The sequence below is a fragment of the Gopherus flavomarginatus genome, chromosome 17 (genome assembly GCF_025201925.1).
Source record: "Gopherus flavomarginatus isolate rGopFla2 chromosome 17, rGopFla2.mat.asm, whole genome shotgun sequence".
Classification (NCBI taxonomy): Eukaryota; Metazoa; Chordata; order Testudines; family Testudinidae; genus Gopherus; species Gopherus flavomarginatus.
This window is the reverse complement of record NC_066633.1, coordinates 6,968,819-6,994,643: the sequence shown is the minus strand read 5'-3', so window position 1 is coordinate 6,994,643 and position 25,825 is coordinate 6,968,819. Positions and strand designations below refer to the sequence as shown.

At 43.9% G+C, this 25,825-nt stretch overlaps 2 protein-coding genes and 4 non-coding genes across 22 annotated transcripts in view; 5 read left to right on the top strand and 1 right to left on the bottom strand.

Moving 5' to 3' along the window:
- Positions 1-150: 150 nt before the first annotated feature.
- MRPS2 (mitochondrial ribosomal protein S2) lies at positions 151-19,240 on the top strand. 17 transcript variants are annotated; one of them, XR_007770020.1, is made up of 8 exons: positions 1,219-1,312; positions 6,936-7,051; positions 8,881-8,941; positions 10,464-10,513; positions 11,243-11,553; positions 13,220-13,285; positions 16,577-16,661; positions 18,831-19,240. XR_007770020.1 is itself a non-coding variant. In XM_050926766.1 (4 exons), exons 1-4 carry the CDS (start codon positions 238-240, stop codon positions 3,311-3,313), a joined length of 825 nt encoding a protein of 274 aa, XP_050782723.1. In that variant the 5' UTR covers positions 151-237; the 3' UTR covers positions 3,314-3,959. The 17 variants fall into 17 exon arrangements, 1 of the variants encoding a protein (XP_050782723.1); XR_007770021.1 differs by lacking the exon at positions 1,219-1,312 and adding an exon at positions 6,814-6,828; XR_007770027.1 differs by lacking the exons at positions 1,219-1,312; positions 6,936-7,051 and adding exons at positions 7,059-7,147; positions 15,479-15,569 and having other exon boundaries at positions 11,243-11,355.
- Positions 9,622-9,746, top strand: LOC127036318 (small nucleolar RNA SNORA17). The gene has a single exon (XR_007770082.1). It is a non-coding gene; the product is annotated as a small nucleolar RNA SNORA17 (small nucleolar RNA).
- Positions 10,542-10,674, top strand: LOC127036316 (small nucleolar RNA SNORA17). Its single transcript, XR_007770081.1, has one exon. It is a non-coding gene; the product is annotated as a small nucleolar RNA SNORA17 (small nucleolar RNA).
- LOC127036315 (small nucleolar RNA SNORA17) lies at positions 12,248-12,381 on the top strand. Its single transcript, XR_007770080.1, has one exon. It is a non-coding gene; the product is annotated as a small nucleolar RNA SNORA17 (small nucleolar RNA).
- On the top strand, positions 14,308-14,419 carry LOC127036319 (small nucleolar RNA SNORA17). Its single transcript, XR_007770083.1, has one exon. It is a non-coding gene; the product is annotated as a small nucleolar RNA SNORA17 (small nucleolar RNA).
- Positions 19,241-20,981: 1,741 nt separating the features above from the next.
- The window catches only part of DIPK1B (divergent protein kinase domain 1B), a 39,713-nt gene continuing 34,869 nt past the window's right edge, over positions 20,982-25,825 (bottom strand). The window contains exons 3-5 of the mRNA XM_050926757.1: positions 25,649-25,756; positions 24,269-24,445; positions 20,982-22,199 (exon numbers count right to left, since the gene is read on the bottom strand). Of these exons, the coding sequence (XP_050782714.1) occupies positions 21,387-22,199; positions 24,269-24,445; positions 25,649-25,756 (1,098 nt within the window). The 3' untranslated portion in view covers positions 20,982-21,386. The remainder of the gene's footprint in view (positions 22,200-24,268; positions 24,446-25,648; positions 25,757-25,825) is intronic.

Sequence of the window (25,825 nt, the reverse complement as noted above, 5' to 3'; positions counted from 1 at the left end):
CGCGCCTGCTCTGCCCTTGAGGGGGCATTTGCAGCGCGGGGTCTGTGATCGGACCGGCCCCAGCACTGCAGACGAGCCCGCGGCAGGGGAGGAGCCGGAGCCGGAGCCGGAGCCAGCGCAGCAGCAGGCGGAGCTGTGCCCGGGGCAGGGGGTTGGAGGAAGCGGAAAGAGCCGGTGCAGCAGCCTAAGCTGCTCTTCCGTGGCCGGGCCCGCCGCTGCTGCAGCTCCGCTCCGGAGATGGCCGCTGCCAGGCTGCTGCAGGCGGGTGAGGCGGGGAGACGGGGCTTCCTGTGCGGGCAAAGACTCGGGCTGCAGGGGGGCTGGAGCCGCGGGGAGCGGAGTTTGGGGGGACAGGAGAGCGGATCCGAGCCCAGGCGAGCTGTGCAAGGGCCTCTCTGCTGCCCTGGGCCGTGGCTATGCCAGGCTTTTGCCTGGTATGTCTCAGGTTGGGGCAATCGTGCCAACCTCAAGCACGTAAAGATCCCCAGTGCCTTAAATATCCGGAGGTCTTTTTTTTTAAAGCGCATTTTGAAAAAATGGAGCCTGGTCCTTTGCTCTCTGGTGTCTGAGCCTTGAGGGTGCACGTGGGTGACAGAAGCTAGACACTTGCCTTTAAATGTGAGCTGAACTTCTCCTGATTCCAGGAGCTGGGGCTTTAAGAAATCCCCCGACGATCTGGAGACTCGCCTCTTGCGGGGTTATGCTGCTGGAGTCTAGCTCCCCGGGAAACAGCCCCTCTGGTTGTTACCGAAATCAAGCAACCAACTCTCCAGCAGTCCCCTTCTTCTCCCTAGCAGAGCTCCTAAGCCTGCGCCCCGTGCTGTCTACCCTCTCCCTGCCAGGATGTCTGCTCCACGCTTTGCTAGAGAAAGGGGGGCAGCTTGACTTGTTATGAGGTCCCAGGATCCCCTATGCAGAGCCTGTCATCTGGTGTGCACACTTCATATTTCTCAAAGCCCAGTTGGAAGAGAGAAAGTTCTTAGATCTTTCTTAAGAAACTAGGCTCTAACCCTGAGAGGGTCCTGAGCAAGCCACTTCTCCATCGTGTGCCACGGAAAGCCTTCGTGTTTGTGGAGTGCTTTGGGTTCTTCTGCAGATGGGTGCTGCAACGTATTCTGATTGGTGTCTTTATTTTACTACCCATCTGTTTAAGGCTTTTGTTTAATTTCTTCCTTCTCTCCATTGTCAGTGGTACCAAGGTTTCGCTGCCTGGGGTCCCTGGGGAAAGCTGCTCCCAGTACTTCACAGCTCAGCAGTCGGCTTTATGGAACTCTTCTTGCCCCGGAAGCGAATCAGCAGGTGGACACCACTGGTGAGAGTCCTTACCCCACCTACTTTAGGAGAGTGAAAGCAACCAGGCTATTTGGCTTCTATTGTCCAAAGCAAGTTGAGTTAAGCCAACCATCCCTCTCTGACAGCCACCAGGTTTGCTTTAAGCCGGAAGATAATGTATCACTAAGTTAATGAGCGTCTCTTCTGAGCCCTGTTGGCTACTTTAGTTTTCATATTGTCTATGCATGGGATTTTCAGGACATTTGATTCCCCTCTAACCTATCTGATCATACACCTAGGAGAGGAAGGAAGGTTTTGTGCCTAAAGTTTGGGATTCAGAGTCAGGACTCCTGGATGCTATTCCTGGCTCTGCCACAGACTTCCAGTGTGACCTTGGGGAAGTCACTTCACTTCTCTGTATGTCTGGTTCCCTGTATGTAAGAAGAGAGAAATAATATGAGTCTTGAAATGTGAAGCTCTGAAATACTTGGATGGAAGGGATTGTGTAAATGCATTAACCACCATATACACACCCAAACATTGTGCTGTTATTGGCAATCCAGGACTAAACAACCCTCTCCTTTTCACACCACCGCCGAACTTTTGTGCTGCACAAACTAGGGGCAGAGCTCAAACCTCTTTTTTGTCCTCCTTTCAGTTATTAATGACAAGCTTATAACCGAGCCCCTCAGGCACCCGGACTTCTTCAATGTGAAGGAGCTCTTCTCCCTGAAAGAGCTGTTTGATGCCAGAGTGCACTTGGGGCATAAAAAGGGTTGCCGTCACAGGTAAGTTACACACCTTTGATGTGGAGCCTTGGGGTTGAGCCAATACTCATTGAGTCAATGGGTGTATTTCCATCAACTTTGGATCCGGTCTTTAGTTAAAAGAAGGGTCGGATTATTTGCCCTGTAAAGTGCTTTCAGGTGGCTCCTTACTAATGACTTTGACAATAAGTCTGTGTTTGACTGTCATATCACAGAGAAGGTTATTTTATTTGCTGTTATGCAGGCATGCAGCACTGGAAGCAAAAGGTTTTTGGCATTCAAAGATGTATTCATATTGCCAGTATTCTGGGATTCCAGTGTAATGAGCTGAGTGGCCAGTCGGTTGGTTTAGAACCAAAATAAAACCAGATCCACCTGGACGAGCCCGTCTATCAGGGCTTGGTGCAGGGATCTGATTGGCTGATCAGGGCCTTAACTGCCCTTTCTCTTAAATGGAACACAGGAATTGCCAGACAGGATCAGATCCACGTCCGTCTAGCCCAGTGGCCTGTCTCTGACAGCAGCAGCAGCAGATCCTTCAGACGAAGGTGCAAGAAGGCAATTATGGAACAACCTGCCCCCTGGCAAATTATCTCCTTGACTCCCATTGGTTAGAGGCTGTCTGATGCCCCAGTGTAGAAGAGTTTCTGTAGGGGCAGGGAGCATTTGGAAATGTCAGTCAAAAAATAAAAATGTTCTGAGTTCTTTATGTCTCATTCTCCTTCCCCAGGTTTATGGAGCCGTATATCTTTGGCTGCCGTCTTGATCAGGACATTATAGACTTGGATCAGACAATGAAACACCTCCAGCTGGCTCTGAACTTCACAGCCCATGTCGCTTACCGCAAAGGGATCATCCTCTTCATCAGCCGCAACCGTCAGTTCAGCCACCTGGTGGAGGTCACGGCCAGGGACTGCGGGGAGTACGCCCACACCCGTTACTGGCAGGGGGGCCTGCTGACCAATGCCCACATCCAGTACGGGACCGGGGTTCGCCTGCCCGACCTCCTCATCTTCATCAGCACCCTGAACAACGTCTTCGAGCCACACGTGGCCATTCGGGATGCCGCCAAGATGAACATCCCCACTGTGGGAGTGGTGGACACTAATTGCAACCCCTCCATCATCACGTACCCCATCCCTGGGAACGACGACAGCCCCCTGGCGGTGGAGCTCTACTGCAGGCTCTTTAAGATGACCATTACCCGGGCAAAGAACAAAAGGAAGCAGATGGAGGTTTTGTATGGACTGCAAAACAAAACTGACAGCAGTTAGGTCAGCGTCGTGCTCTTACTAGCCCCAGTGCAAGATCTGCTAGCTCATCCATACCACGATGGTGGTCAGTACTCAGCAGGGTACCTACCAGGCTTCTTTGACTTGCATAGGGCTTGGGAGGGAGGGAGGAGGGGATGGGAATGCTGGCTCCAATCTTAGCTCTGTACAGGTCTGATCCAGCTCCCATTGAAGACAGTGGAAATATTAACATGAACTTCAATGAGAATTGGAGAGAGGTCCCTGGCCTAGTCCGGAGGAGGAGATCCCATGGGGATGGCAGCCCCCGCTCTGCTGTCACACATCTGTGCTCATCTGTGATTCTTAACTTGCCAAGCAAAAAAAAAAAAATGTGTGTGGATTTGTCAGTGAATATCAGTCACCTGTGAGAGCCACTTCCCCCACAAAAGGAACTTCATCCAGAGCAACTAGAACTATGCAAGGCTAAATAAGACGGGTATATCCAGTCTGGTTTGCTTGTATTTGCCTCTTCTTCAAGGAGGAACATGTAAAGCATCTGTCTTGTGATTTCCCTCCCCCCACCCCCCTTAAACTTACTGTGATCTGAATTTAACTGTTGAAGTTCCCATCCCCTCTCCTCCCACTTCTCTTCTCCCTATGAAAAAAATAAAATATTCCTTCTTTTGCACGTGCAAGTGTGTTTTATTAAATGAAAGATGAGAAATCCCTTACAAAAATATAAACTGACTGGATGTCATTGATTGGGGGAGAGAAAAGGTGTCTTACAGCCTAATCAGTGCCCAGTCTGAGTCAGGTGTTACAATTCATACTCAGCCTATGACCTATCATATGATCCTAAAATATGGCTGTAAAATCTCTACTATTTAAAGTGTCCCTATCAGCTTGAAATCGGGTGAGTTTAAAGAACGAATTAAGTAGTTTCAGGTTCTACACTAGCCCGTGAGTGACCCAGGCCCATTTTTGTAGCTTGAAAGTCATAAGAATGGACATACTGAGTCAGACCAATGGTCCATCTCGCCTATTATCCTGTTTCTGACTGTGGCCAGTGCCAGATGCTTCAGAGGGAATGAACAGAACTAGGCAGTTATTGAGTGATCCATCCCATTGTCCAGTCCCAGCTTCTGGCAGTTGGAGGTTTAGGAACACGCGGAGCATGGGGTTACACCCTTGACCATTTTGGCTTAAGTGCCATTGATGAATCTATCCTCCACAAATTTATGTAATTCTTTTTTGAACCCACTTACATTTTTGGCCTTCACAAAATCCCCTGACAATGAGTTCCACATGTCAACTGTGTGTTGTGTGAAGAAATACTTTGTTAGTTTTGAAGCTGCTACCTATTAATTTCATTGGGTGACACACAGACACGTTCTTGTGTTATGGAAAAGGATAAATACATCCTTGTTCACTTTCTCCACACCATTTATGATTTTATAGACCTCTATCATTACTCCCTCCCCGCCCCCAGTCCTATCCATATTCAAAATATGGGCATACCATGGATTTATATAGTGGCATTATGATATTTTCTATTCTATATTATCTATCCTTTTCCTAATGGTACATAATGTTGTTAGCTTTTTTGACTGCTGCTGCACATTGAGTAGATATTTTCAGGGAACTATCCATGATGACTCTGAGATCTCTTTCTTGAGTGGTAACAGCTAATTTAAACCCTATCATTTTGTATAGTTGAGGTTATTTTTTTCATTTTGCATTACTTTGCACTTATCAACATTGAATTTTCATTTGCCATTTTGTTGCCCAGTGACCCAGTTTACTGAAATCACTTTACTCTTTGCAGTCAGGTTTGGACTTAACTTTTCTTGAGTAATTTTGTATTGGCTGTAATTTTGCCAACTGTTCACCTACTTTTCCAGATCATTTATGAATATGTTGAATATCACAGACCCCAGTAGAGATCCTGGGGAGGACCCCGCTATTTACCTCCTTCCATTGTGAAAACTGACCACATGTTCCTACCTTTGTTTCCTAACGTTTAGCCAGTCACTGATCCATGAAAGGACCTTCCCTCTTATCCCTTGACTGCTTAGTTGTCAAAGATTTTCTGAAAGTCCAAAAATACTATGTCAGCTGGATCACCCATGTTCATGTGTGTGTTGACTCCCTCGAAGAATTCTAATAGATTGGTGAGGGCTGCTTTCAACTTTACAAAAACTGTTGACTTTTCCCCTCCATATCATGTTGATCAATGTGTCTGATCATTTTGTTCTTTACTATAGTTTCAGTCCATTTGCCTGGTACAGAAGTTATGCTTACCAGTTTGTACTTGGCAGAATTGCCTCTGGCCCCTTTTTTAAAAATAGGTGTTACACTAACTACCATCCAGTCATCTCACATTCATCTCCTTTTTGAGTGTTTTGTTTTTCTGTTACTGAAAGATCCACACAAACACTAGAGGGAACTGGCTGCAAAGGGGAAATGATGCTGTATTTGGCAACACTTTGTATAGTCATATTCAAGCTAAATTAACAGCGGAAATATTTTTTTCTCTAGTCTCTTCCCATCACAGTGATTGTAAGTGCTGCTTGTAACAACAACAACTAAAGCATTATCTAGACAACAGTGTGATATTTTTAAAGATTAGACCATTCCATTAAAGGCTTTTATGTTTTGTTTTTTATTTTTTAACTCTTGCTTTATGTGGAAGGAAAATATGGGTGCCGAAATTGAATAAGGCCCCAGTTCACAAAGCTCTTACACTTGTGCTTAACTTTTTAGCTTCACATTGATTTCCCATTGAACGACTCACACGATTAGGTGCTTTGATGAAATGCAGCCTATATTATGAAAAGACTGGGTTCTCATCTTAGTATTTGAAACAATCAGTTTCTTTTAACACCATGGCAAGATCTGTGTTTGACTTGGACAAACATAATTTGATCAGTAAAAGCAGGCTAAAAGATCCAGACTAACACGGCTACCCCTCTGATAATTTGATCAGTGGTCTCTGTGTGCCATTGCTTTTTAAACCAGTCTCCCCATTCATTTCAAGAGGAAAGTGTGTTTAGTAATCGTTGTTACCTATATGGTCCTATGTGTGTGCACACCTTGAATACAGAAACGGTGCACAGGTCTTACTCAAGCTCACCAGACTAGCTTCCCACTCGCTTTCAGTCCATCAGCTCATTGCAGCTCTCTCCTCATATGCATGCACACTGAGATATTCCAGGGGTAAAATCACTTCCTGGACAGGAATGGGTCTCTAATCCAGCCTTACTCCATGTTTGGTCCTCCCCAAGGCTGATCTCCTCATTTCCCTTCCTTTCGTCCCCTGCCTTTACAGACCCCTTTCCAGTGTTGCCAGCTCTTGAGATATTTGGTGTTTCTCTTAAAGCTCCGTCTCCTGGAGTCACTGGATTCATTGAGACTGTTGTAGGGTTTTGTTTTGTTTTATTTTATTTAGGAAACCTGTGTGTCTAGCTTGCATGGCTGGGGAAGGAAGCTGGGAAATGTGAGCTGTATAGGCTCAGACACCAGGGGGAGCAATAAAAAACACTCAAGCTATTTTAAATGTAGCTGTTGAACAGAGCTAGGCTCGTGCTTTTTGAACGCTAGAGGTTGGCCATATTGGCCCCCCCTCCCCATGCTGATTCTCCTCCCTTCTCTGCTTCCTCCCCAGGCTGACCCCTCCTCCCCATCCCATGGGCCCTGAAGCCGACTCGCTGCACTTCACGCTCCTGTCCAGCAGGGGGAGTGTCTGCGACCACGAGGCAGCTGCGGGCCGCGGAGGACAAGGTGTTTTGTCCTTCTAGGGCTCCCGTCGGGCAGCTCTATATAAGCATGAGGCGCGGGCCTCACAGGCTCTTTGTCTCGGCTGGCTGCGGAGAGGCAGTAAGTGTGGGGCGGCAGGGCCCTGCCTCGCCGGACTGTGGGGGGGGGGGCCGAGCCCTCGTGCCGTGCTCCGCTCAACGGTCACCCGCGGGGCTGGGCCTAGCTGTCCCCGCCCCCCCCGGGCCCGTATTCGCGCCCCCAGGTTGCTCCTGGGGCGCCTCCCCCGTGTATCTTGGGGGGTTTCCCGGGGTTCCAACCCCCCCGAACCCCGCCCCCGTGGGGGGAGGGGGAAGGGCCTGGGGGCGGGGGGGTGCCCCTCTGACCCTGGTCCCCAGCTCCCGCCGGCGCTTTTCGGGCGGCTCGCGCTGCTCCCCCCTTTCGCACAGCGCGGGGGGGGGCTGTCGCGGGGAGCCGTGTAAAGCGGGGTGGCGGAGCGCCAGTGGGAGCGGGGCCGCAGTGAGTAACCCGCTTCCGGGGTGCGCGGATCCTGCTGGGTCCTTCCTCTTCAGTTCGGCCATTTTAAAGGGGGGGGGGTTTGTTGAAGCTTTGTAGATAAGCAGGGGCCCTGCCAAATTCACAGCCATGGAAAATGCATCAAGCCCATGAAATCTGCTCTCCCTGTGTGTGTGTTTGCCTTGTACTATACAGTTTTCACGGGGGAGACCAATGTTTCTCAAATTGGGGTCCTGACCCAGAAGGGAGTTGGGGGTGGTCACAGGGTTATTTGCCACCCTTATATCTGTGCTGCCTTCAGAGCAGGGTGGCTGGGCAGTGGTGGCTGCTGGCTCAGGGCCAGCTCTGCAGGCAGTAGTGCAGAAATAAGGGTGGTGATATCATGCTGAGCCATCCTTCTGCGCTGCTGCTGGTGGCGTGGCGCATTCAGAGCTGGGCTCCCAGCCTGCAGCTGCTGCTCTCCGGATGCCCAGCTCTGAAGTCAGCGTGGCTGCCAGCAGTAGTGCAGAAGTAAGGGTAGCAGTACCGCCACACACACATACCCTTACAATAACCTTGCAACACTCCCTTCCACACACATCTCCTTTTTGGGTCCGGATCCCTGCAATTGTAACACTGACATTTCAGATTTAAATAGCTGAAACTATGACATTTATGACTTTTAAAATCTTTTGACTAAAATGAACTGTTAATTTGGTAGGGCGCTACTTATGGCCTTGATTTTCAGAGATGCTGACCACTGCCCAACTGTGGAGTTGGCAGCAGGGGCGGCCCCAGTATGCCAAGCGCGTGTTTGGGGTAGCAAGCCATGGGGGGTGCTCTGCTAGTCGCCGTAAGGGTGGCAGGTAGGCTGCCTTCCTTGGGGTGGCAGAATCCCTAGAGCCACCCCTGGTTGGCAGTGCCCAGGTTTTCTCAAAATCGAGCCCTGCTTATCCTGCAGATAAAATTTTTAAATAATCTGGCCGTGCGTCTTGAATTGTTAGAGGGGAAATTGTTGTTTTCAAAACTCTCTCTAAAGCACTTTTCCTTGGAAATATTTAGTTAGTTACACCCTTTCTTGTGTAGTAGTCGTGCATCCAGACACAAGGGAGCTGCCAATCCTACTGCTGTGCTTTTATTCCCAAGGTTTTTAAAGGAAGGTTGGGACAAGGGGTGAAAGTGAATATTTTAGAAATTAAAGGAGGGCGAAGATTTTTGGGGACTTAGGTAAATTGAGGTGGGAGGTGAGCTTTCAGGAAAGGGAATTCTTGGGTGAGGAAAAAATAAAATTATGGGGCTTGTGTGTGAGGCAGCTGTTTTATACTCAGCGTCCTCTTTCTGATTTCCTTTTTCTTGTTTAGCAAAAGTATATAAAGAGATTGTGGCATGCAAGGAGGTTTGATCCTGAAAATGAGACACCGGGTGAGTGAATTTAGGCCTAGTACAAAGTTATCTAAGTATGGTGATCTATGAAACACATTGTACTGGCTAGCAGAGAGCTTGTGTTAGCTGCTTCTCATTATGAAGCTGCTAAATTACATGGAAAATACATGAAATGTTTTCCTAATGTTACTTTTCCTGTAGGTCCCAGGGGTATGCTGAATGATTACAAATGAGAAGGGGCCTGTCCATGAGACAATCTCTATTAAAACATGACTTGTACAATGAAAGACATTGAGCACCCTCGCTTAGCAATTAGGATATAAAGAGTAGTGCATCTACTTGAGAATCAGTGATGTTATTCCACTCTAAGCACATATGGGTTTGATGTAGAAATTATTGTACGTTCTTTGGCACTGTTATGCAGGAAGTTAGATTAGGCAATCTAATGGTCCCTTCTGGCCTTAAAAATGTATGAATCTTAAAATCTCACACTGTAACTAGCTTTGGGGGAAATTCCCTTGAGAGAGAGCAGTATGAGGCATTACATACGCACACAACAGTGCATGAACAAATGGGAGTGTAAAGAGGTATATGACTTTATTGATGTTATGACATATTTTTGTTTTATTGACTCAGTTTGTGCATCAGAATCGTCACCAATATAATTAAATCATTGCGATTTGCCATTTGTGTATGCATCTTTTGACATTAGATGGGTTCCTTCCCCTAGTTGTGCAAAGTGGCTACTGTCATCTTTGTTCATTGGGTGGAAGAGAGCAAGGGGCTATGTCTACACTCTGTTCTGAAACCCATGAGCACTCAGAATGGTTAATAGCCTGACATTGTTTATAAAATAGACTTGCTTTGTTGGCGGCACATGAGAAACTGGATAAATGTGCCCTTGAAGTCTCTGACTTCTCCTGTTTTGAACTTCATTGATCAAAGAATACCTTGTACTACAGTGGGAAAACACTACTAGAAAGTTTGTGGGGGCATTGTCTGTGTTTATCCTTTGAAATTATGGATCCACTCAGTAAATATTCCTATACCCATTTCACAATTGAGAAACTGAGTAATGGAGAGAATGATTTACCTATGGTCATGTAACAAATTGGTGGCACTACTGAGAATAGATCCCAGAAGTCCTGATTCCTAGTCCACAGCTCTAACCACTTGATTAATTTCTCCATATTTTTCATATGGAATTGGCTTTTTAGTTCTTGCTGCTGCTGTCCATTTTTTTTAGAACTGATGAAAACTTTCTAAAGATTTCCTTCTAATCCGATTCTGTGGTCAGGTTAGTCAAGGGACATCTCTTGTAAAAAACCACTCTGGTCTTGCTGTGGGGCTGGTGGAAAGTAAAATTAATTGCAAAGATGATGTACATGTGTTATCCTCATAAGGTTAAAAAAAATGGTTATATTCAGTTTGGCTGTAGTGCTTAGTGTTCCAAACTGCTCTCAGCCACACACCGATACCCAAATAGCGGGCCGCTGAAGCGCATGTCTAAATGAGTATAATAAATGCTCTATTCTGTTTTTCCTCTTGCTTTTTTTTACAGGGGGGCAGATGTGAATACTGCAGACACAGGAGTTTTCTCCTAGAGCTGAGGTGAGCATCATTTCTTGTAGGTTCACTACATGCCCCTAAAGGCGTTGCAGATATGGTTGCTGTGCTGTGTTTGTGTCATCAGGTGGCAGAGAGGAAGAGGCTGTGTCTGTGCTCAGTGTTCTGAAATCATGAGCACTCAGAATGATTAGCAGCCTGACATTTTTTAGTATAAATGTAGTAGTCAGTGAAAGGTGCTGGATTCTGAGTTGTGAAGATAGAAGTTTTCTGTCAAGTGCAGGTATCATATGTTCAGGAGCAGGGCCAGTTTCTCTGTCCTGCCCTGCTCCAATGTGTTCACCTCTGGGCAAGAAGGTAATTGGTGTCTCTACCCGTTCCGTTGGGGCAAATTGTGGTTGATGCCTTTTGCAATGTTGACACTTGTCCTATGTTGGACTGACGCCAGCTAACCTATTGTGCATTACCAGTAGATAGCTGTTTAGTGGCTAACCATTTTTAGTTGCAGTACTACCAGCTGGAGCTGAATTTTAATCAGCAGCCTAGAATTGATGAGTATTGTATTCCACCAGTACCAGTCCCCTTCAATCATTTGGTATCCCCTAATGATGTTGGTTCTAAAGTAGCGTAAAGAGGATGAACAAGGTCTTTTGTGAAAATTCGCTGTTTTGATCAGCAAGAGTGGGGAGCTCTAACCTTGTTTATGTGCTATTGTGACCTGGTGTTTCTGTGAACTGTAACATACTCAGTATTTGGCCCTCTTTAAAATTATAGGTGGAGCTGCTCTGATATTTTACTCTGCAGACTGGGATCCTTTCATGGAAATAAATGCCCATCTAGCATATTATTCCCCGCCCTCCATTTGTTCAAGAACATTGTTTGCAGAGGTGAGCCTGAATCCAAACTCTGCTTCTCTGAAATATCCTAGATCCAAACATCCCAATCCTTTCCATCTCTCTTGAATTATAATTCCTTTCCATGCCAAGTTTTAGAATGATTATAATTGCTGTTCAGTGCATTTTGTCTTTTGGGGAAGAAGAATCAAAAGATAACGTGGTCCCAGAAGTCTGCATCCTAGACATGAGGTGAGCATGGAGTCTGTGTACATTCTAAATAGTACTTCCGTATATCAGAGACCATCAGCTAAGCCCTTGTCTAGACTAGGAATTAGCATGTGTTTCCTAACAATGTTGACAGTCTGGAGTGTAGACAAGGCGTTGTGCCTTTAACACATATTAAGCTGACATGTTAAAAACAATGAGGAGTCTACTGGCATCTTAAAGATTAACAGATGTATTTGGGCATTAGCTTTCATGGGTAAAAAACCGACTTCTTCAGATGCATTTGAAGAAATCCTCATAGTTTTTGTGGATACAGACTAACATGGCTACTACCCCTCCGATACTGTGTTAAACACACAGCCTTGTCTACACTAGCCTGCTAGTCTGTGTTGTCTAGACCAGAATTTGGAAGTAACTAGCTAAGTCCTTGATGTACAGCTCTACAATTAAATACAGATATAAGCTGCAAAATGGCAGGTATTTGCATTGCTTTAGATTGCTGAGAGATGAGAGCTGTCTCAGAGGAGCTGCTTATGAATTCAGCAGCTGTTTGTTTTCTGAAGGCCCATGTTTTCTAAAGTAAGTGGATAGAGATGCGATTATGTGTGTTGATTTCAGTCTCATGGTTGAGGTCCTACTTTGGATTTCTTTTTTGTTGCTGCTTTGATTTTATTGTGGAAGAATCACTACTCTTCAGCATGCTGTGTGTTGATAGTCCTATGCCCCTAGAGGCGTTACACATGTGGCTGTCATGCCATGTGTGTGTCATTAGGTGGCAGAGAGGAAGAGGCTATGTCTGCACTCAGTGCTCTGGAACCTGTGAGCACTCAGAATGATTAGTAGCCTGACATTGTTTCCAAGTATACCAGCTTTCTTCAGAGGATCAGTGAAAGATGGTGCAAATATCCTTTGAAAGGCAGTTAAAAGCACACTAATTTTAGCTGCATCAGGAAAAGGCCATACATCCTTGTATGCAAGGACAAGTAGAAGTGACTGTTCTATTCTCAGGAACTCCTCAGTCCTATGCTTGCCTTTGAAACTGTCTTCTGTGGCCTTGGGGAAATTGCCACTTGGTGTCAGTTCTGCTATATCTAAATTGGAGATAACATTTTAATACCCTTTATGAGGTTTTTTGAGGGTTATACTTTTAAAGCAATTTGAAGACAAATAGCATCATATAAATGCTAAGAACCTGGAATGAGTGACTTTCCAGTTTATCTAATGCCACATGAAGAGTTCTCCCAGTATACCTATAGCAGTGTGATTATACAGCTATAGTTTTGCTGCTTAATTTCCCATGTAGGCAAGCCGTAAGTAATGCTTCTATTTAAAATGTTAATCGATTAGCTTCAGTTCTGGGTTTGTGAGACTAGGCACACTTCTTAATGAAAGAGCGAAGAGAGCAATTCTGGTTATTTATGAATTGAAGTAGAAATATTTGTGGCTGTTTTGTTGGCATGCAGCATGGTTGAATGTATATCGGTTACACAGTGCCCAACAAGGGGGGGTGAGCAAATGATGTATGAATTGTAGGAACATTACTGAGTTCATGCAGTGCCTGCATGGAAATAAAAACAGTGCAGTGGGTTTTACATTTGAATCCATAATTTTAAAATAGGGAGAACTGAGAAGTATTTTAAAATCAGTGCCTTGCTTTGCAAATGTTTGATATTCTCTCTCCTGTTCATAGTTGCTCTTGAGGAAGGAGGACAGCACTAACTTCCTTTGAAGTGGCGTAATGTAAATGCTGTTGAAGGTACGTACTATGACATCCTTTGCACCGGAAGCTAATATTCCAGGCATGACATCAGTTACCACAACTGCTGGTGCTAGTGAGTTGGAGCATAAAAACTGATGTTTAAGGGACATCATGATCCGGTTATTTAAAAACAATATATTTATAAAAAAAAGTCCTTATTTGTCACTAATAAACTGTTAAATGCTTGAAAATGAATGGTCTTAAAATGTAATTTACCTTCCATCATTTTTGCTGATTTTCCCCTCCCCTCCTTTACTGACCCTTATTTAGATTGGACAATGAAATTAGATTGGTAGTTTCACTTTCTGGTTCTCTGAAGCACTTTGCTTAGAGTTATGTTTAGGTTACTTAGGCTGAAGGGGATTTTTAAATTCAACCTGTAAACTGTTTTCATTGAATTAAAAACTTTGAGTACATTTCAATTTATACCTTATATTTCTACAACGTTCATTTTGGATCTAAGCTCCCAGACCATCTATTGTTAATTTTGAGAAACTCTCAGAGCAATTAGTTTTTCCTACTTTTTGTCCATCTTTGTTTTTTAAGCCTTAAAGAAAAGCCCAATAACCATGGAAGGCAGTCCTACAATGCATTCATTATTTAATTTAGAACTGTCATCATCATACATCATTGTCCACTGGGTTTGGGCTAGAACTTTTTTCCTGGCTCATGTAGGAAACTGATAAAATGTGAGAGCTCTCACATTTTATGTTTTATATGTACATTTTAATATTTGTAAGCACTATACAATTCATGTGCACACAAGCAGAACTACATAACTTTCATCATAATATTTACTGATAACAGCGACTACCTTTGAAACCAGACTCTCTCAGATGTGTGTGTGTGTTAACACTGCTTAACCCTCTGGCACAGGGCAGCTCTATCACTAGTGTGTCAGCATTGTGGAGACATATTAGCCTCTTAAGTTCAGATAGCTAAAGTAGATGTTTGCTACTTCACTTGGAAAGGCTGAGGTTTTTTTTAATTTTCCTTTTACTGTTGCCTGCTAATCAGTTACTGCCCCGTGGACACATAAATACAACTGCAGTATTGTCTTTATGCCAGAGGGGGGCAGAGAGGAAGCATTGGCTGCTTTGAGTCTATATCCTTTATGAGTGGCTAAACAATTTATTAATTTGGGGAGGAAGGGTAGAAGGGCCATCTGTTTTCTTTGCATCAGACTGTTCTGTAGAGATTGAATTTGTATTAAGGTTTTTACACAACCATTTCAGCAAATGAAAATCACTTACCTTTTAAAGTAATCGGCACATTTAAGGACTGCTCTGTTTCAAATTAAATTGGTCTTAATGCATTAATATAGCAATTAACTTGTAATACAAAGTTATTATTAAAGCACAGCATTTCTCTCAAATGTCTCAACAACAAAATTATGCTAAATCCAGTAGACACATTTGCTAAAGAACTTTAATGCTGATTGTATGTTTCCACACGTCTGTTTGCAAAATCCTTTCAAACACTGCAAAAGCATTCATCATATGTCACAAGTTTGTAATAAAAGACATTAATTCAGATATGTTAAAGGAATAGATCAGCTAAAAGAATACGCTTTCAATATCCAATCCAAATTCTGTGCAGAAATTCAGTGAAGTCCTTTTATAAGAGAGGAATAAACTTCACAGTGCATCCAATGATGAAATGCTTTGATCTGATTGTGTTTTTAAAAAAAAAAAGAACTTTTTCTTCAAAGGTGCAACATGGCTTGTAAGTTTTCCAATGAGTTTATATGTTAATACGTCTGCGAAGAAGCTTGACCTCCAAGCTAATGAACTGTTAAGGAGCAAAGATATAAACATGTTGTAATAATTATGCAACACCTGTGCCATCTCAGGGGTATAGTGCAGATAGCCCTCCACTGTATTGGTCTTGTAAAGTGACTGAAGAGGAATAGGCTATAGCCATACTGAGCATTCTAAAATTCCTGAAGGCTTTGACTAATAGCCTGACACAATTTGACAGTGCCGAATGCTGGAAAATGTCCTCATTAAGTGGGCATTAGAGGCGCCAAAGGTGCCATTAACCAAGCGAGTAACTGGTGGCTGCAAAATGAGCCATTTAATTGAGAAAAGGCACTGCCCGATAGCAGTGGCTTCATAAAAGAATGTTAATAAGGTTGAAGTGGATTTCCCAACATGTTAATAGTGCTAGTTAATAATTGTCTTCCCAAAGGCAGACAGCAATCCAGATATGGACTACACCTTCCTGGGGGACTCATCCATGGTTCTGATTTTCAGCCTTTGAAAATACCAACCTTTTTAAAGTAAGACATGTGGAAGTAGAGCAAGAACTGACAGGGATTTGAAGGGGATTTAAATGCAAACAGTCTCTTCTGTGAGCAAGAGTCAGGCCAGCTGTTACTGTAATAACACAAGACTTGTAGAAGTGAGGATTGTGAGGGGCAAGTGGGAAAACTGTGTGAGAAGTTGTTGCTAGATATGGAATGTAGACTGTAGTCTAAATAGAAGTGAGAAAAATAAGATATCAAGATGACCTATGTATAAACAAAATGCAGCTGTTGCTTATTGTATGTAACAAAAGGTATAAATGCTTGTTGTAATTGTTTACCTGGAGAGAGACCTGTTTAGCTGTCTCCCACCAAGCAATTGCTGGAGATAATAAGTATCTGACTTTGTTGCACCCAACCAGAGAGTGAGAACTCTGTTTTTCTCTGACAGACATGTTTTGAAAGAAAAACCATTGTTCACATTGACTCATACATCAGAATCTAGAACCATTCCATGCTGAGGCATAATCTCTAAAATAAGTCTTTACCATTATATATTGCATTTAAATCACAAATATCCAAGATGTGAATATTGAGGGGAGGGGGGGGCGAAATAAAGTGCTTTTGAGACTCACCTGGGGTATGAATGGTTAGACAGATGGGAGGAGAGCTTAAGGAGGTGGAATTATAGCATAGCATATTGAAAGCTGTGCCAGAAGGAGATCAGTAGTAAAATGGTTTCCAGTTAAGAATCAAGATATTTAAATGAGTGGGAAGAAAGAAATGATCCGCATAATTACAGTCTCAGATGTTGAGCAAAATTTAAGGTAATGGCTTTTTTGGACTAACTACAAAATTAAGTAATGGTCTGACTTAAACCAAGGAATACAAAGAAATTAAGAGATTAGGTTATTGTTCTAGTTACAGCTCACTGATTAGATATTGCATATGATACCTAATGCAAGTCACTGTTCCAAGACCTGGACACCGCTAAATGAGTTCAAGAGAAACTAAAGGCCTGTGTTCCACTATCTGTTCTCTAGCTGGCAGTGAGGAAAATACCAACCTTCCTAAGGATTAAACAGATGAGCATGGACATCTCAGTTGAGTTCAACGTTACTTTATCAGGTATTTATATGTAATTTCCTGCCAATGTAATTAGCATCACTGAAAACGTTTGAGACACTGCAAATAGAGGTAGTAAGTTAGGACTTCAACACGTTTGATTTAAGCACTCCAGCAGTCTGAGAGTTGCAGTTGTAAAATCACCATAGTCGTGTGGTGTCAGGCCTTTTGAGGGTCTGAGTTTGAGAGAATGAAAGTTCCAGTCTCGACACAAGTGTTAATACAGAACAAGCAATAGTTTGTGGAACTGTAATAGGATTTCATATTTCAAGCTTTTTTAATTCATGTATCCCCACCAACATCTGTAACTCGTGAAAACAGGAATATGATGGGACAGCTATAAGACAAACTTGGAGGATTTAAAAAAAAACTTGGAAGAGTTGAAATATTACTGATATAGTGAGAAACTTAGTAAAAAGTCAAGAAGCACGTGTATTAAGAAAGGTTAAAATGTGCATTGTTGCATATTCTGAATTAAACATAAAACCTGTCTTGAGACCCAGTTTAGCTTATGCTGCCTTTACTTTTTCTTCTAGGGTTGTCTTAGAATTCATACTTACTATATATGGCAATAATCTCTTCATAAATATTGCTATAATTTGGTTTCTGCATCAGGTTCGCTTATCTGCTGCCATAGGCTTTTACCTGCAGCTTGTGGCAATGGTGTTATTATCTGAGATGGGTTCTTGTAGCAAATCTTATTACTCAATATGCTCAGAAACTACTACAATCGATAATATTAGTGAAATTAGTTGCCAGAGGAGATCAAGTAATTTGCATAATAGCAAAGTAATAAAACCTTAGTAAATAACTAAGGCTGGATCCAATCTGTTGGAGTGCAGCTGAGAATGATAAATCCTTGAATGCAAATGGTTTTGGGAAAAAAATCCTTCCTTTGGTATAGCTCAGCGGCATCCTGGGTAATGCTCTCTGTTGCTATTGGAGACCCAGTTTGAATACCAAGAGCCAAAATCCAAGCTAGACTTCAGAAGGGTGTCTAAATAGCTGCATCTTCATACTGAGCAGCCATAGGAAGGTGTGAGTTTAAAATAAGAAAGAGTTGGAGCAGGTGCAGGACTGCTTAATGTAGCCTCTGATGTCCTTCTGTTGTTGATCCTTCCTGTACATCCCTCTTGCAGCACCTCCACATAGAAATTACACTAACACAGACTCTCAGTCTCAAGCCTACTTGCTGATGTAATCATGCAGTTTAGTTTTGGCTCTGATTGATATGGGCTTGGACCTGCTGTGATGTTAGCACACAACTTTGTTTTGAGGTGGGAGGCAGAGAGAACCTTGCATTGCTCACCAGTAGCATCTGCTCATCTTGAGATTTGCTATTGATGCTTCGTTCCTCTTCCGTTAGAAGGAAGGGGGCTACAAGTTGGATTTACACTGGTGATTAGGGGGGAATTTGGGAACTGGGAGAGGACTCTGAGGGATTCAGAAGACCCTCACAAGCAAGAAAGGATTGTGAAAAAGAGCTTATGGCTTGCTAAGCTCAAATGATTAGGTCTTTAACCTTTTTCCTGAGTGACCCGTATCCTGAAGCTGATGGTTCAGTGTCACCCAATAACCTTATGCAAAAATGGAATCCCTTGCTGTGGACAAGTCACGAGGTTGTGAATGGCTTCTTAACCTTCTATCCTCTTTGTTAAATGGGCCCTGAGTATTCTTTACTAGAATGAAATTCAGCTCGGTGCATGCACATAGCCATATTCATGACTTAAATGCATTGTCAAAGGGATTCATAGTTTGCATAGGGCCTCCTGCAAGGCCTTCAGTATTGGGATAAATTTTACCCACTGAGAGTCCATATTACTTTGTTTCTTAGTAATGTCCACCTACCACTGTTCTTGGGCATGGAGCGGTTAAAATGGAAACGCCTTTCGAATTCTTCATTTATCCGTTGTAATGACTGTACTGGAAAACTGAGTTTCATTTTATGGAGCTGTTTTTCTTTGAGAAATGAAATTCTTGAATAGTCCTTGAGTCATAACTGACTCTGTTCAACATCCTTGGTTCATTAGCTACAGGGACAAGATCATCTTGTTGCCAATCAGAACAGAGATGTATGTTCATTTTAAATGCGTACAGTACTCAGATGCTGTTCCACAGTGATCAGCAAGGTCTTAAATGCAGGGACTGATCAGCTTCTATCTTTCTCCTCAGAGCCACAATCAGAAGTATCTAACCAGATGTGCGTGAGGAGCAGCATGATGTACTTTCCTGGGCTACGGAAGTATTGCAATGTCTAGCACTATATTTTGAGGGCGACATTTATTTGAAGTTCTTATTCTAATATGCTGGGGCACTTTGTTTGCAGATGACACCTGTAGGTTTGTGTTTTCTAACAAGCCTGGCAGCAGCAAAAGAAACCATATGAGGTCTCTGCACTTGAAGTTTGCTAGATTTATCTTCAGCCTCTGCCATGCACTGGCTTAAAGACGCTGCAAGCACTGCAGACAGTGAATGTGAATATAATATGCGGCGATGTAAATATATTATTTGCAAATCTAAATGTTCTCTGTAACCTGTTGAGCCAAGGTGCAATAAAGAATAAATAGCTATTCTGATCTTCACACTGCTTGTGCATGTTCCTGATAAACTACATTAAATGCTATATACATGTATTGCCCAGGCATTTTCAGATTAGCAAATGGCTAGTGAAACCATAGAGGCTAAAATTTAAACTGACTTTATTCCTGGCTTGGGGTGGGGGCTTCATTTAAGTGTCAGCCTAAAGAAAAAAGGGGCCTACCCAATTAATCTAAAGTGAATTATATTGATGTATTCACAGTACCATGAGTAATATCCATTTAAACCATTCCAATTGGTTTATTTTTAAACTGCATTCAAAAAATTGTTTAAATTCACTTCTGATTCAACTGGCAAAAGATGGAAAATCTGGCACTTAACTAGGCAGGATCCTTAAAAAAAAACTATTCAACCGAGTGCCCTTTTAATGCAACAGCATGCATTGCATTCAGATTGTTGGCCTTGCCTTTGCATTTCTAGGCCCCTTTCTTTTCCTTTTTTTTTCTACCCACTGTAGTTCTATAGTATTTAACAAGTCAGAGTAACTTCTGTGGACATAACACAATGAATCTGAAACCCCAAACAAAGTACCCCCCACAAAAGATGCTTAGTCTTCTGGTGCATGAATTACAGTGGTGCAAAGCTGGCCTGGCTCTGGGAAAGCAAGTTAGACTGGCTGCAAGCTAGATTTAAAGCATTGTTGCCACTAAAACATTTTCCCCATAAATAACAGTTGAGTGGTGGTGATGATCTTTAGAACTAATAGAAAGGACTGATATCTCCACTCCAAAGGGCTCATAACTTTACAGCTCTGACATTAAAGATTGCTTTTAGAGGCCATATATCCTGTGGGACAGAATTTTTTTTCTAGCGATTGTACTTCAGATGTGCTTCGCTTCACGAAGCTACTGTCGGATCACCAGCATACAGTCTATCAGAATGGATAAAATTGTGCAGGGAATGGAGAACCAACAATAGTTCACGTAAACTAAACACCCCACTCAGTCCATGTGTTCAGAGCATCTTGAATGCTAAAGGATTATTATAAGTAAATACAAATGGAAACAAAGGGTCAGTATTTCAATAGCAGGTAGTGGTGAGACAGCGAACTGAGATTTGATTTTGTTGCCTACTGAAAAATTGTCTCAAATTCCTTTTATTTTTATTTGGGGGCAGGGGAAGAGCAGTGGATTAATGGGGGATTAGTCTTTTACCTTTCCAGTCAAATCCTGTCAATTTTAAAAGTGCCAATTAAACCAAGAGGTGGATTTGGACCTGAACTGGTGTCTAAGCACTGTTGTTCTCTTGATATGGGGAATACAGTATACCATGTAGCATATATGCCACTATGTTAATTTAGTTAGTGTCTGCCTGGGGACTTTCTGTATTTGTACATTCTGTTTTATCCTTATGTTATAGCCATCAGTGTCTTCCTTTAACTGTAATCATTTTAACACGTTATTAAACAATGCAAATGGGTAATGGTGCAGTCTACCGGGTAATGCTTCTTCTCGCAAGCGTAGCAGCTATTTACACAAAACCTAGAATTTGCCAGGACCTACCTGCTATGTGGTCAGGCAGTTCAGGAAGGTGTGTAACAACCGGAATCGAAGTGTGTGGGGGTGAGCTTGTCTGTTGGCTCCCTGCACTGTCTTGATTTTACAGTATCAAATTCAGACATTAAAATAAATTGTGCAGACTCCAGGGTGGGGATACTTTACCCTTTTAAGAATCACCAGGATGCTGGTATTTAAAAGGCTGTTTGCCATTGATGTACAAATGCTCCTCTCACAAAAGCTATTTATTTACATGAGGTGTTCATCAAAATAAGATATGACATTTACAGCATGATGATTCATTCTCTCTCTGCACTTGTGATTGTTCCTTGATTAGCAGGAAAGAGGTGCAGCTCGACTCTGGTTCCTCTGTCTTCTTCCCCCAAACCTATTCAGCCAGGCTCTTGGTATTTCTACTTTGCATCATGTTCTTTACAGCACGCTATTGATGATTTTGCTGAGTGGCAATGGGTCATTGATGCTTTATGGGGGGGAGGGGGAGTGTCATGAAGGAAAAGACTGCAGCCATGTGAACTACCTGCTTCTGATGCATTTCCTCTGGCGGAATGAAGAGGCATGACCGTCTATCCTTAACTGGATACCAACTCTACAGCCTACCATCCTGGCTGCCCCATTAGGAATATTTGGTATTTGAAATCTTCTTCCAAAGCAAGGTCTTGAGATTGTTCAACACAAGTGAGTGGTGCACTTCCATCTGGCTAGCCAGGCCGCTAAGGGTCATACAAGTTCGTAGCTGCTTCTGCAGCTCTTCTTTCAAGTCAGATGGCGCTCCATACAGCAAGTAATCCCGCAGTAGCCCACAGACTTTTGCCAGGTTGGGCTGGACCATGTCGCCCTTGCACTGCTTCATGAGTTTGTCACAAGTTGCCATGCAGTCCTTCCCATAGGTGCAGTCCACATTCTGCTCACAGTGACGTCCCTTGAGGAAACCTCTGATTGTCATCTCTGTTGCCACTTTCCTCAGGTTGACCATTTTGAAGTCATACTTGTCATTGTAGCCCACGTTCTTAAAGCTAGTTTCACAGATGTAGAAGTTCCCGTACGTCCCATGAAATATCTCCTCCACAAACTCCAAAAGGCCAATGGCGATTTTTGCTCTCCTGGGCCAGGCTGGGGCAAACCACTGGTGAATAATCCGGTGGATAGCTGAAGGCAGCAATGGCTGGAAGAAGTGAGGGACATTAGTACCATAGAGGGAGTTGTGAGGGATCTTCTCTGTGACGTACAGGTCCCCGCAGTGCCCCAACAATTTGGAGGTGTGCTCTTTCTCCTGTAAGGAGAGCATGAGCAGGAATTCGTTTAGATGAAGTAGGGCCCAGATGGATTTGGCCTCTGCCAGAGATACTTTCCCATCTCTGTTCACATCTGCCATGGTGATGATTCGGTTCACCAAGGCTGCAAGTGATGTCTGATCTCCTAGGTTAGCCTGCAAATCAATAAGAAATCGCATCAGCTCTTTAAATTTTACCCATTGTGTACATTAATTCAGGGCAGAGTATTAGGGTGCTGCTTTCTGAGTGAGGTAAAAGTGCTAGAACACCCCCGAGACACGCGCTCTGCTGCAGCCAGCTGGTTACAGCCCTTCAGATTCTCAGAGTGATTTTGCTGCTGAGAGCTGCTTTAATGTGGGAAGAGCCCTCAAGGGGGATAGGCAGAGTGCAGCATGCTCTGGACACACCTTTGTGCCTGTCTGCTACCCTTGGGGCATAGTGGTTCTACACCAATTGGGGCCAGCCCCAGGGAGTTGCAGTCAATCTGGGATCAGAGCCACCAACCCCTTCTTCACAGGAAATCTATTGCAATTGAATCTATATTCTAAAGTCAGAATAAGAGGATGTCATCTTAACACTCTGATTTAGGTTCAAACGTTACCACTAGATTGCACAGGAACAGTAGAGACTCACATTAAAACAGAACATCACTTATTTCCCCATGGCTTTGAAAGTCTGCTTGCAGGTTCCTACTTTTGCATTTTAACCTACTTGCTATCAGGAGATGCAGCTAGACTAAATATTTGCAAATATGCAGTTCTAGGAGGAGAGAGAGAAAGTAGCACGTTGGGATGAAAGCAGGGGCGAGTGTTCCTAACATGTTTCTGAACATTTTGGGACTCTTCTGCAGAAAGTACGGCAGCAGTCTGTGGTGTTCTAATTAATCCGTGCAGTCTCCCCTTTAAGAAAATTCCCTTTTTTTATACTTCTTGAAAGATAATAGCTTAGAAAAGGAGTTAAAAGGAAGCCAGTGCTTGTCGGCTTCAAGAAGCTAGAAAACTTAATTTCAGGCATGTGTCACCTAAGATCACTAATTTCTCTTCCCATAATGCAGGTTTTATCCCTGCCTCACTTGGAGGGAATTACCAACTGAGAAGTGATTTGAGTATTCCTAACAGGATGACTTAAAGTGTAATCAAATAACATGGCCTTTAGAGCTCTAGATACGGTTTTATTGTTTCATCCACACCAGTGTGAAAAGTAGCTAGTGCTTAGCAGTACACAGCAGTGCTACCCAGCAGTTCTAGGCTTGGATGTGATGGATACCTCAGTCAAGTAGAGACCACATTTATAACTCCTTCAAATAGAATGGCAGCTGAATTGGAATCTGGCTGGGTCACTGGGATTATAAACTCCTCCTTAGCAAAAGGGCACTGGGCTGCTTTTAAAAGACATGAGTAGAGGTGGTCAGGAAAAAAAAAAAGTAAAAGTTGCAATAAGTAAAAGTTTTTACTTTGGGTTTTTTATAATTTTTTTTTGATCAGTGTGGTTGTGGGGTGCATTTTAATTCAACATTTTTAAAAAATCATTTTTGAAAATAGGAAAAATGAACACTTTCAATGAAAATGTTCAATAAAGCTACATTCAAACTCAAACAGGGTATTTTAAAGACAAAGACTTATAAGTACTTAGAACCTCTATATAAATTCAAAATAGAATGATGCCCCAGTAGTGCTGCATTAAAGACAGTAAGAGAGTCCCCTTAACTGCTATATAAACACATGGGACACTGTCCAGGGCTCTGTATTAGCAATGCTGAGAGAAGAGCCAAAAAGGGCCTTTGACCCAGATCCTTAAATATATTTAGGCTCCTAACTTCTGTTGAAATCAATGGGAGGGAGCAGCTTGAGTCCCTTTCTGACTGACTGTAGGGGTTGGTCTTGCAAATAGAATTCCAAAATGAGACTGAAATGTACCCTCTCACCTAACACAGTGATTTTGTTCGATACATATCCTTATCTAGTGGATCAGTATCTGCTCTGGGGATTATCTTGAATATGACATATCACATGAAGCCTCACTCTACAACAAACAGTGGGGATCAGAGTCCTTCAGACAGGACTGGATCTTTTCACGGATTACAGGGGATAGAAGAATGCATTTAGTTTAGGCTTCTCCCCACTGGCAAGCACTATTGCTGGTCCCAAGGACTTCCAAACAGAGATGATAATATCCTGTCCGGAAAAACGCACTGTGAGAGCTTGGGTGCCTCAGCAACACTGACTTTTAGGAAGTTCAGGAGCATCTCTCTGAATTCGTCCATGGATGTCCCTCTTGTAGGCTTGTCAAAGAGAACCAGGTCCTTCCTGGGCACTGAATCGGGGTTGCTGTCTGCCTTTAAAGCATCTTCAATACCACATTTAATGATCACTTCTTTCTCCATCCAGCGCCCCTGGTAAACCTGGACCAAAGCAGAGGTAAGTGACCATGGGAAGATTGACTGGCTGAAAGTAAATGCAAATAATTGGTAGGTTCTTGAAGGGTTCCCAGGAGAGCCCAGTGGCTGTGCGGCCCATTGGATGATATCACTGAGATTCCTTCCACTAATTCCATTTAGTTTAGTATTGGTAACAGTAAGAGGGTGGGTTTGCAGCCATGCAGCCCTCTATCTGCATCACAGGCACCACATGGGCAGAGGCAGTGCAAGCTTCGCCTATGCTGCTGTGCCCACATCACTCAGAAGGGTTCTGGGTGGCCCACTCAGTCCTTGGCCTTTCCACTGACGTAGCCAGGGTGGAGGCATATGGGGGGTAACCACAGTGGAGGTGGTCTGGGGAGTGTGTTCACCCACCTATGAAGGGAGCGGTTGAAAAGCAGCCCCACAGAACTGCTATGGTAGCCCAGCATTGCACCAAGTCAGGACTGGCGCCAGTGTTTTGGGTGCCCTAGGCACACGGCCGTTTCGCCGCCCCGCGCGCTGCTCCCGCAGCTCTGGTGGACCTGCTGCTTGTGCCTGCGGCAGGTCCACCGGAGCCGCCTGCCGCCGCCCCCCCCCCCCAGCAATATGCTGCCCCCCAATAATCCTGGCGCCCTAGGCGATTGCCTAGGTCGTCTAAATGGAAGCGCTGGCCCTGCACCAAGTCTTCTCCATTTTATTTAAGGGGGATCTTGGATGCCAACTCCAGTGAGTTCAGGTAAGCACTGCGTCCCCACTCTTCTGATGGCTTCTGTACAGCGACTATTTCTTGTCAGTGCCACCCCCACCAGAGGCCAGGAAAAGCTGGTTGACCTGCCTCCTCTCCAAGGGCCTCATCCAAAGTCCATAGGAAGGCTCCCAGGAACTTCCATGGACTTTGGATCAGGCCCTCCCTGCTTTGACTGTAGGAGACTGGCCAGGGGATGGATGAGGTTGCTTAGCAGCACAGGCCGGCCTGCAGCTCCAGGAGAAGGAAGCAGCATCCACTGAGGTCTCGAAGAAGCTCAGCCCAGACCTCCCAAGCAAAAGACAGTTGTGACGAAAATGGTGCAGACCAGGCTCTGAGGAGTATGGGGTGTGCATGGCACACAGCTATCTTAAAGGGACGCCAGTAGCCTACTCCCCCTGTGGGAAGAGACTCATTTACCCACCAAGTTAAGTTCCCAGAGCTCAGACAGCCCTACCTACCTGCTGAGCGGGGGATGAGGAAAGACACTGCTGGAACACTAGGGTGTGCGCCTCACACAAGTCTTTGCACGTTGAGCCAGAAATGATCCCCTTCTTGTACTGATCGCACTGGGGAGAGGGAGAGAGAGGTTAGCCAACTCAGGATCAGAGGCATAAAATGACTGCCAAGGGCAACGA